We start from the raw sequence: 12,132 nt of genomic DNA, 5'->3' as shown, positions 1-12,132 counted from the left end.
AATTTCTTCCTCCTCTTTTTGAAATTATTTTTCTACAGTGTATCAAAAAAAAAATGCAGTAACATGTTTCCCACTCCATCTTTCTCATAAATATATTGTCAAGATACACTGTCAAATTATCTTTGTCCTGTATTTAAATTCTTCAGCTTCCAAATAGTTTTTCAACAACAGCAAAATGATGACTGGTTTGCCATATGGCTTCTAGGAGTTGGGCTAAGCCAATCTTTGTTTGTGATTATCATAGGTACTCATCAACAGGGATCTACAGTGGAGCTGTCCATTTGTATGTTCATGCTTTAAATGATGCTAAATCCAATAGTATGGAGGAGAAGGCTATCTGTTAATAGAAGATTTGAGAGTCTCTTAAAACGTACCTGCACGTACTACAAGCTAGAAAATGAAAAGCCATCTTTTATCAGTTGCTGCAGAGATGCTGGGCAATAGAAAAATGAACCTGTTTACAAAAAGAAAGAATCTGGAGTCCTAAAGAAAAGACAGAGTCTTAGTTATGATGAAATCCCATTCTTCTGCTAGCAGAAGAGGCTCCAGCAGTCTGACTTTCCTTTATACCACTGCAGCAGCAAAAACCCTGGAAAACATTACAGATTGCTGCCAAAAGTAGAAGAAAAGCATTGTCACATAAGAGCTAGTCAAGGTTTAACTTGTACTGCTATGAATCAGTTTGGGTTTTTTAATGTTCTGCTGACACTATTCTTCTATAAATATTTTTTATCCTGCATTTGTACAGGAGCAGGATAATAACTGAAACCAGAGCCTGATTGAATACCTTCTTTTAGTCCTTACACAGGACTAAAAAGGAGGGTAAATCATGTGTAGTCAAGACAAATATTTAAAATAACTAGGTCCAAATGCAGTGCATAGAATACTTGCTAAAAGTTTCAGATGTTTAATCTGGTGCTATTAGTTAGTTGGTGAATGTGGAAGAAAAAATTTCAAATATATATTTCTTTTTCTAGAATATTAAAGGAACAAATAACTTGTTGCTTGTGCAAATAACGTTGCTTGTGCAAAGAGCAGTTCTCATTTAAAAAAAAAAAAACAAAAAAACAAACTTGTACAAAAACAATTAGAATTATCAAGACAAAAAGACTGATTACTATGGTAACTGTCTTATAAGAGAAACTTACATATTGTGTGTGAGAATTTGCAATCAATATTCATATATTCATAGGACAAGAATTCTTAAGAACTCAGTTTATTGGAGGGGAAAAAAGAGACACTCAAAGGAGGAAAGAGAAGGAAAAACTGACTTCAAAATGGAAACTAAGCATTATTCTGTATTAGTGAAATTGATTTCACTATTTGAATAGAGCAAAATACCAAGATAAATGAGGGATTTTTTGACTTTCTGCATGTCTGACTCAGGTATATGCATCTCTGTAAGGACACACCTCAAGCAAACAAAGCATTAGCTCTGTATTCAGGCAGAACAGAATGCAATTTAATGTCTTGTGAAATGTAAAAGATAGAAAGGAGTTAGATAAAATGGTTCCTTCATGCTTAAATCGATGAATCCATGAAATACCAGTTCTGAAAAATACAAAATGTTGGAATGAAAATAAAACCAGATTTTGAACTGCTATTTGTATTTACAAATATGATTACACCAAAGAGTCTTTCCAACACAGCTGAACTGTCTCAGGTATTATTAGAAGATCATGACAGTAGGGGAGACTCTTGTGTTTTCAATGAGATTTAGACCAGGTCATTAATCCCCAGAATGTTTTTACCAGTCACCACAGGGGTTATTCAGCTATCAACCAGACCAGCTATCTCATTCTCAATAGCTGTAACTGCAGGCTTGAGGGAAAATGGAATTCACAGCAGAATTCATAGCAAAAAGAGAATGTGCAGTCTCTGGAGAATCCAAACAGCACAGTTCTCACATTCAGAAGTATTTTAGATGCTACTACTATTATCAACATCAGAGGAATTAAACAGGATCTGATAATAGAGAGCAGTAGAAATTTATCACCAGTACTTTTAAGAGATATTTATATGGGTAATATATAAACTAAAATTTTCCATTATAACTTGCACAAATCTAGCAAAAAGGATCCATGTACTGGGACATAGTTGTTAAATAAATAAATAAAATTTCAGCTACAGAATGAGCTAATTGGTAAAAGGCATGGTTAAAGTTAAAGTACTTATAATTTAATTTCTCTCACCTAAGACAATGTTAAAATGAAAGCATGTTTTCAGAAGTCTTATTTTTAGTGCACATTGAAAAAGGCTCATGTGCTAAGAGGAGGTCAAACTGTCCTTGAGACTATCATCCACTATTCAAAATTTTACCTATGTGAGACAGAGCAATGCTTCCCTGTTCAGTGCTGGCATTTACTGAACAGATCTGGATGACAAAGCATTTTCAGAGTATTTTCCATTCACTTCCATTGGATTACCATACTGATGATGAACCATTATCATCAAAGTATATTGACTTTTTTTGGTAAGTGGACTTCAATTTTCTGAAACTGGAAACTTCAAAATAAACAAGTTCCTAGCATCCTTAATTCATTCTTCACATTGTGTAACTTTACTTTTTCTACTAGCATCACATTTCCCACACTTCAGTATAGCTTTGCCTTCATTTCTTTTCTCTTTATAATACAGACACATTCATTACATGCACCTGTAACAATCCTATGAATTATGAAAATCTAGCAATCTGATAGCACATTTAGACAGACAGGTGAGGTAAAGGTTTGCTTATTATTTAACAATCTACTTTTCCATAATGACTGATTTTTATTTAGTCCAAGGTAGCAGAAAATATAGGATTTTCTCTTAGGAGCTGTTTAAATTACCAATTTACAGAGAAAGCAACTAGCCATGCCCTTTCTGTTACAGATACTATTTTTTTCTCTCAAAGCACTTAACGGAGTTTTTAATAAATTTGGGATGTATTGAAAGCAAGATTCCACACAAAATAATAAAAATGTAGGTTTTTGTGTGAAGTAACATTAAAAGTAACATTTAAGTAAACATTAAAACCAAGATTTTCCATGCACTCAAACAATGGGTCGGAGAAGTATAAAAGTGAACATTTACTTTGACTATTACACTTTCTAGGAAATAAAATATATGCACTGGTAATGGAATAATGTTCTGCATTTCTTACGTGGCTTTTGAAATTACTGTCATGCTCAAGGCAGTGCAATTGTACAACATAATTGTATTTTATTGTTTTAGAATTCAACTGTGAAGTTCTCACTAAATTCTCAATAGAAAATCAACTAAATGTTCAGAAATGCTTTTATTTTCCTTTGATTTTTATATTTTGTGACATCACAAAGGAGAAAAGCCCAGACTAACTGACAAGCTAGTGAGAATCTGATCTTATTTTAATCAAAACAGTATCATAAAACTTCCAAAAGGGAGCCCTCTAATAAGAAACTAAAAAAAATAATTAAAGTGTGTCTGCTTTATTCTCTTAAAGGATGATAAAAGCAAAATAATTTATAAAAATGTCATAAATTTATAAAAATGTCATAATTGACAGACTAAGTTTATATCAGATCATACAGACTCACATTTGCATTCATCAGAGACTATCTTTAGAATGTAACTTGTGACCTAATCAATAGGCTTGAAATAAAAGTAGCTGTAGCATTACGCTTAATATGTGTGAGTAGGGTAAATAAAAAGCCTACAATTGTATCCAAGTGGTTTTACCTATGTGATTTTATTCTTTTCTAATTTCTAATGTAATGTATGAACAGGAGTTTTGGAGGAAATATAAAAACAAGCAGAAAAGAGTTAATAATGAAGCTCTTCCACTTCTGACAGCAGTACTCCAATGCTAGCAACTCCTCCCTGCAAAGAATTTTTTTAAAAAAACAGCAGTAGCTTTTTAAACTGCATCTATAAAAATGTGTACCTGTTGTAATTTGTTCATGTAGTTGTGACAATGATTTTGAGAGTCAGTGCTCTTTTTGTTAGTACATACCTTAGTCTTTCACATACCAAAAATGGGATTCTGAGCAAATTGGAGTTTAACATATAAATATCTGCTACACCTAAATTTGAATGTTATAATTATACATCTTTGGGTTTTATGAATATTTACACGTGGATCAATTCTTGGGAAACCATGTTCAAATGCCAAAGAACATAACAGTAAAATGCTTCCCTTCAACATACAACACAGAACGTGCAGAGTAAATTACTGTTATAGGAAGATGGCTATATCTTTGGGATATGGGTCTTAGAAATAATTTGGTTTATATTCTGTCTTCCTTCATTTAAATCTTTCATGACACCAGTGGTCATTCTAAGATCTTACTGCTAGTAGATATTAAAGCATTTGTTACAAGTTGTGTTCATTGTATGGCATGTGATTTTACAAATCCTGCTAAGGTAGCAGATCTAAAATTATTACACACATTACAAGTCCTGAAAGAAGTCTTCTGCATTGTTGTGGATATTCATACATATTCACGGCAGATCAGGTCTTCAGAACTGAACTGACTAAATTAAACTGACTAACTTAACTAAAACACTTGCAAACTGGCTAGTTAGCTACAAATATTTTGTTAAGGCCAAACAAGTTTTAGCCAAACATATACTAGCTCGAGTTTGTCAGGGTCTTGAAATTTGGCAACATTCACAATATTTTTCACACAATACAATAGGCAAATGGAAGTGGCCAAGCTACTTCACATTACCAGATTACCAGAAATTCTGCATGATGAAACAGCTTATTTATCCTCAGGTGTCTTCCCAGAAACATGTAAGCTGTAATTTTCGTGACACTTTAAAAAAATCCATGTTAAGGTTTTTGAAGAATTACAGTTATAATTAGTATTAAAGCAGATAGGTAAAGATACCAATATTTAGATTATAACATTTTCCTTCATGGAGATTTCCTTTGAAATATTTGAAGTGTAGTAAAGCTATATGTAACTGAACTCAATGTCCTGTGGCTTGTGAGTGTCAGGCAGACTTGCAGTGCTGCTAATTCTGCCTCTGGTATCCTGCTGAGCACTTGACACTGCTGAATATGCTTTTAAATAAACAGGAATGTCTTAAGTTAGTGCAATCACACTCACTAGTAAGATAACCATCCTTTTACTGGATTTATTTCTAATAAGTATATAAGTATGTAGTATTCATTAAAATAAGAGATTCAAAAGAAAAAAAACCCAAACAAACAACAAAACCAACCAATCAAACCAAACAAAAAATGGGTGAAGTATAAACTCAGGAATGGATTTTTCTAAGCAAAGTGAGGTAAGAGGAAAAAAATACTGTTAGACAAATAATAGGAAAACAGCGTTTATAAATCCCACTACCATTTAACAGAGGATAAAGAATGCTTCTTGTTAGTAGTGATATTGATTTCTTCAGCACATTCAACTCCCTAAATAGAAGTGAATGTGTTCATTGTTTCTCCATATTCCAGGCACAAGAGAACATGGGCAGGCTGGAACTGATCTGGACCTGCCAGGAACTTCAGTAGGTGAGATCAAGCCATATGATTACTGTCACATCATGAGGCTGATTTTGACTCTTGGTATATCTCAGGAACAGCCAGGAAGAAAAGGACTTCCTCCCACACCGCATCAACCACTGGAAAGCACACTAATAATTGCCATACAGACATCCCTTTCCTTTTTCCCTTCACATTCCCCTTGTATGCAACACATCTCTCATGAGGAAACTATCAAAAATTTACCAGCAATGTAAAAAATATGTTGGTCCACACAATGAATCAGAGATTTTATTTTACTTCTAAATGTACTGCAGATTGCACACTCTGCCTTCAGTGACTCTTGGATACCATTAATTGAACTTAATCTTTTTAACTGAACATTATCTTTTCAAATCAGCTATCTACAAAAAATCAATTTATTTAATGTTTCCTGTTTTAATACTGATTAAATGTTTGAGTGTGGGCAACATGTATTTTTATACTTCTCACAATACTTACGAGTCTTTCGAGCAGAATCTTCCACAAAGAGAGAAGAAATATCTTCATCCACCCCTGCTTCATTCTTTGCAATGCAAGTGTATGCTCCTGTATCTTCATAGCGCACATTGCTAATGTGAACTTCACTACCATTTGCTGAAAGGAGAGGAAAAAATCAACATGCAGACATGCTAGTGCTTTCAGATTATAAATTCAGAAGGGTTTCTCTGCTTACACTAATTAAACCATTTTCATTCCTGAGTTCATAACTTGGAGGCATGCCAAATTAGTCCAAAGGTATTCAACTGGCGAGTGAATTACATGCACTATTTCATCTCACAGTTATTCAGAGTGCCTCAGCTGATTTTGTACTTCAGAGTCAAATATCAATCTGAGGTTTTATATATATTTAAATTACTATGATTTTTTTTTAAAGTCAGGTAAATATTAGGTTTTGATTATGTTGCATTTGTTTACTAGACACCATCATTTCCTTTACACAAAATAACCCAAGGAATATCACAGGCCAAACATCCAATGTAAATAAAAATTTTAATTTGTTGCTCCTAACCAGAGGGATCTAGTTAGTTTTGGTTTTGTGTGACTGCAATGTAACAACAGAAAAACAGATGCATTGAAATTTTTCACCTACGTCAATGTAGAAGCTTACGGAAACCTCAGGAATTGTATGTCAGATTGCAAAGGAATGTCAAAAAACAATCCAGGTTTCATAGGCAAAGGTCTTTTAAATAATGTGATGCAAATAATTGTGTGAACAATGATTCACTGAATTTTAAGTATAGTATACTTGTTCAGCTGTAGGAACTATACAAAATCCAAGCTTTGTCGGTATTCTAAATTATGGACTAAAAGGGGCATTGTCCTATGGTGTAGCATCCTTCTAGCTTGAAGCAAATGCACAGATAGATTTACTCAGAAAAATCTATGGAAAAAATTAATGAGATTTTCAAAATTTTATTTCAAATAATTCCATGCAAGAAAATTGAATTAAATGTATTTTGCTTAGAGAAGTATCCTTTTAATTTATTTGTCATAAATACACAGAATAGACAGGAAGGCAAAAATAAAAAAATCCTCAAATCCCTAGAGGAAAACATAAGAGAATGTTGCTATGGATGAGAAGTTCATCACTTTCTACACATAGCAGAAAGTGTTTCTGCAAGGCAATTGTTCACAAATATCCAGGAGAGTTGTACATGAAAGAACAGAGGACTATGACACCTGCAGTGGAACTAACACCTCAGAGAAGCACTTGCCATATCTCTCCCACTGCTTCTTACAGTGCAAGCTGAGTGCTATCCTATGCTAACTACAATCCTGGCTTTGTTGATGAGTGAGAGAAAGTTTTCAAGGGAACATGAGCAGCAGGAGATTTTTTTTTCCTATGGCTGATCAAAAATTACCTGAAAGACTAAAGAAGCATGGAGATTTTATGTTGGACAGGTCCACTAATTTTGCTAAGCCCTGAAGATTCATACAAATAAACTGATGCAAAAGGTAAGACTTTCCTTTAGTTTTGGCTGGAGATTTTTTGCAGTGGTGTGTTTTTCTTTAATTTGATATTTGTTCAATATCTGTTCACACCCCCCCATCCCTAATCTCCTCCTCTCCCCAGTTGTCAATCTTCCCTAGCTCTCCCCTAACCCCCTCATCCCCAAGTTGTCAATCCTCCCTTTCCCTGCCCCTTTCCCTGGAACCTTCCCTGTCATTCATCCTAGCCCCCTCCTCTGCTTCCAGAGCATTCCCTGTCTATTTAGTGAGGCTCAACACCCTATTGATTACTTTGTGCTATTCCACTCCCTTGCTTCCCCTGATAGGTTTGTCATATGTTAGTCCTGCCCTAAAGTCCTCCCCTGCTGTTCCCTTATTGGTTGCTGTTCCTATACCCCTCCTCCTGAATTCTTGTATAAAACCTCTGCTCCCGCTCCCGAGGGGGTTTTGGGGCTCACGGAATAAAACCATCCTGTTCACCCCCAAGTCCCATGTTGCCTCCGTCTGTTCCCGCGCCACCAACTGTGACTGCAGAGCTTCACCGGGGGAGCGGCCGCCCGTTCTCTTCCCTCTCGCAGCCCAGCACGGCACCGCTCGGGGTATCGTGGCGAGGGGAGTGCCTGCCGCGTCACAACAATTTTTGATTTGGGTTTTTTTTTTATGTTTTGGTTTGGTTTTTTTTCAGGATTTTGGGGTTTTTTTGGGGAGCAGGTAGGGCTTGTGTGTGTATGCAATGTCTTTGCACTCCCACAGAGGTCTGCTGATACCTTCATCAAACAGCACATCTATTTCAGGTATTTCTCCTCCAGTCCTTTCTACTATCAGGTCCCCAAATCTCATTAAGATTCTTATCAGTTCTGATTGGGACCAGGTCTCGGACTGCCTGCTCAACTCTGATACTGCACATTTTCAAACAGAGAAGAGCATATTGGAATTTACTGGTAATCCTGCCAGTAAATAAAATCATTATTCTAACAAAGACAAAGCAGAAAGACATGTCTTGGGGAGTAGCTGGAAGAACATTTTGAAATATTTTAGTTTAGCTTTTGTTAAAACTATGGAAAAAGGGCAGCTAGTATGGAAATTATGCATGGATAAAAGAGTAACAAAGTGTAGAAAACAATAAATATACCCCTTTACCTTGGAGAGTTAGCTGCTTGGACAGCTTTGGAGTGATATCAATTCCATTCTTCAGCCAACCAAGCTGTGGGTTGGGAATACCTTCAGCATGGCACCGAAGGCTGGCTGTCACACCTGGCTCTCTTGCCTGGCTTTCTGGATAGACTCGGATAACTGGTGGAACTGAATACAAAAAAAACAATTTTTATTTGGTGGAGAACGTAATCTTCATTTTAATAAAAATAAGTATAAGCAATTCTGAAGACCCCTACAGCTATATATAACTACACACAGACGTGGTATTCGTCAGATATTCAGTGACATTCAATTCAGAATTCTGTTTCAGAATATTTATGAAGCAGAAAAAATATTCTGTGAGAAAAACCTCTTTTCACTGTAGTATCAAAGAAAAAAGCCTTGATTCTTCAATAGTTGGTGGCTGAGAAATAAGATTTTTATTTTTCCATAGAATTCTTTATAAAATATAACTAATGTACAATAAGCGAGTCATGATATGTTGTACAGAGATTTCAATTGTCCTGTTTCACAAATCATAACATTCCATCCCCACCTTTCCCCTCTTTCCAAAACACCTAGTAACAATCCCTTCTACCTGCTTAAAATCTGTTAAGGTTTATAATTCTTTATACGTGTTCAGACAGGACCTTCTGTACTCATGACACCACTTTCCTTCTTTAACATATGGACACATCACTAGCTTATGTTCAATCTGATTTCCCTCTAAAGTTCTTTCCTGACAAGATGCTTTCCACTAGGTGGTCTTCAGGATATACTGGTGCACCAGGGCTGTTCCTCCCTGGGTGCAGGACTCCTGCACTTCTTGTTAAACTTCCTAAATTCCTTCTGGTTCATTTCTCCATCCTGTCAACTCTCTACAAATAGCAGCATGAGCCTGTAGCTATCAGCCATTCCTCTCAGTTTAGTGCCATCTACAAAACTTTTGAAGGTAGAACTCTGCGCCATTATTCAGATTATTAATTAAGATGTTAAACAAGACACGCATCCTTCTGGACAAAATGTTCACACAGATGCATAACCATGCCATGTGATGGACGAACAACCAGCTCAAGGGTCAGGAACAGAGAGTTACAGTGCATGGAGTAACATTTGGCTGGGATCCAGTCATTAGTGGGATTCCACAGGGCTCAATCCTCAGCCCAGTTCTCTTCAACATCTTCATTAAAGACTTGGACACAGCACAGGACTTGAAGGAATACTAACTTTGCTGATAACACCAAACTGGGAGAAGCTGTTGACTCCCTCAAGGACAGAGAGGTCCTGCAGAGAGGTCCTCAACAAATTAGAGAGATGGGAAATCACCAACTGTATGAAGTTTAACAAGGGAAAATGCCAGACTCTGCACCCGGCATGGGGCAGCCCTGGTTGGTCGTTCAAACTGGGGAATGAGGTGCTGGAGAGCAGTGTGGTGGAAAGGGATCTGGCTGATGACAGAAGTCAGCAGTGTCCTGGAGGGCCAACCTAGGATGCCCTGGGGAGCATCAAGCACAGCATCACCAGCTGGGCAAGGGAGGGATTGTCTTGCTCTGAGGCAGCTTCACCTCAAATACTGTGTGCAGTTTTGGGCACCATAATATACAAAGGACATTGAGCTGTTAGAGAATGTCCAAAGCAGAGCCACAAGGATCATGAAGGATTTTGAGGGGAAGCCATATGACCAGTGGCTGAGGGCACTTGGTCTGTTCAGCCTGGAGGAGACTGAGAGGAGACCTCATTGCAGTTACAGCTTCCTCGTGAAGGGAAGAGGAGGGACAGGTACTAATCTCTTTGTGGTGACCAGTGACAGAACCTGAATGAGGAGCATGAAAACTGTGTCAGGGAAGGTTTAAGATGGATATCAGGAAAAATATCTTCACCCAGAAGTTGGCTCAGCACTGGAACAGGCTCCCAGGGAAGTGGTCAAAGCACCAGCCTGTCAGTGTTCATTAAGTGTTTGGACAATGCTCTCAGGCTCATGGTGCAACTTGGGCTGTCCTGTGTAGGGCCAGGAGTTGGACTCAATGATCCTGATGGGTGCCTTCCGACTCAGCAGATTCTGTGATCCTATGTATAAGACTAGTCTTATGATTTTCTTTATTAACAAAATATAAGAATTGTTGACATCACTTTTCCAAGGGTTTAAAACTTGCTGCAGTATTTGCTTACCAATTAAAATCTTCTACATATACCAATAGTGTCAGAGAGAGGACCTATGACATCACAGTGGACATATTCCTACAGCTAATCAATGGTTAAGCAAGATTTAAAAATTCTGCTATGCAAATTTTTAAGATAAATATTTATCTATAGTCACTATATATTTATCTATATATCTCTATAACTTTTTATAGAGACAACTTGCATGAGGTTGTTTCAAGAATAAAAAAAACATTAATTGTAATAAAATTAAGAAAGTGTATTTCCTATTCGCCAAAATTTTGTTTAATGCAGCTCTAAAAACGTGGAATACTTAGGTTGTCACAAAACACAGCTAGGTAGAGGATGAAGTATCAGTTGATAATGAAAGAAGTAACAAGATCAAAAATTATCTGTGTCTATTTTGGCATGAGATTAAATATTTTCAAATCCTATTCAACGATTTACAAGAGATGTCTCAGCATGCTGTCCCATTAGATCATAGAAATGCCTTACATTTCTACATTGCAAGAAATACACAAATCTTCCTTATATCTCAGATAGGATGCAAAAATCAGTAGGCTTCAGTGATATTTTAAATCCAGCTAGAGAGGATAGTCTTCTCGAAATAATTCCAATATGCAAATTGCAAAAATGTAATATAGTAACATGGGAGAAGGTTAAAAATTAGATAATATGGCTTTTAGTTTCTTAGACTACCAGCAAGAGGAAGAGCACATAAATATCAGAGATTTAAGGTTTCTATTGATTTTCTGGAAAGGACTTTGCTTTCATGGAAGTGGATCTTAATTTTTTATCTCAAGCCTGACATTCCCACTCCTATTTCCCCTCCATTTCTTCCAACTTCTATCCCCTATTGCATAGCATTTGTCTGCTCCATACTGAGAGCTTGCCTTCCCCACTGTGTTCTTCAGTGGGCCCTGCTTGACTGCATATTCAGTAGTCTGAACATTTTCTGGCACCTCAGTTCCCAGTCTCACTCTGCCTGACTTACTAAAGTCCAATTTTCATGTCCGCCTGTTCAGCACCTCTTGACACAAGGTCCTTTAGGTAGCCTGCCTCATGTTGTAGATTTCCCACTGCACCAAAGCCAAATAGTTTATTCTTCCACCCTGTCTCTGGAAAAGCAAGGGTCTCCACTTCCTTAGAGACTGGGCTGCCATCACTGAACACTCTCAAGCATCTCAGCAACAGAAACAACTTTTAAGACCAATAGCAAGGCATTGCAATTAGTTGTATTTTGACAACATATGCCAGGATATTTCATGTCTCTTTTTGTGTCAGTGAAATATTTTAATTGCATATAAAACCTTATGGGTACTTAACTACCTCACCTTGACAGACTTCTACTGAGCACATGTAAAGAGAATTTTTTCAACAGTTCCATTTCA

At 36.7% G+C, this 12,132-nt stretch overlaps 1 protein-coding gene across 5 annotated transcripts in view; it reads right to left on the bottom strand.

Moving 5' to 3' along the window:
• Positions 1–12,132, bottom strand: part of FSTL5 (follistatin like 5) — a 375,292-nt gene that overhangs the window by 51,784 nt on the left and 311,376 nt on the right. For all 5 annotated transcript variants that reach the window (XM_085578843.1, XM_085578845.1, XM_077782912.2 and 2 more), the window contains 2 exons: positions 8,588–8,749; positions 5,957–6,091 (listed from right to left, as the gene is read on the bottom strand). In XM_085578843.1, the coding sequence (XP_085434969.1) occupies positions 5,957–6,091; positions 8,588–8,749 (297 nt within the window). The remainder of the gene's footprint in view (positions 1–5,956; positions 6,092–8,587; positions 8,750–12,132) is intronic.

This window comes from Lonchura striata, chromosome 4 (genome assembly GCF_050655825.1).
Source record: "Lonchura striata isolate lonStrDom1 chromosome 4, ASM5065582v1, whole genome shotgun sequence".
Taxonomy (NCBI): domain Eukaryota; kingdom Metazoa; phylum Chordata; class Aves; order Passeriformes; family Estrildidae; genus Lonchura; species Lonchura striata.
Note: the sequence above shows the minus strand (reverse complement) of the source record. Positions and strands in the feature narration are given on the sequence as shown.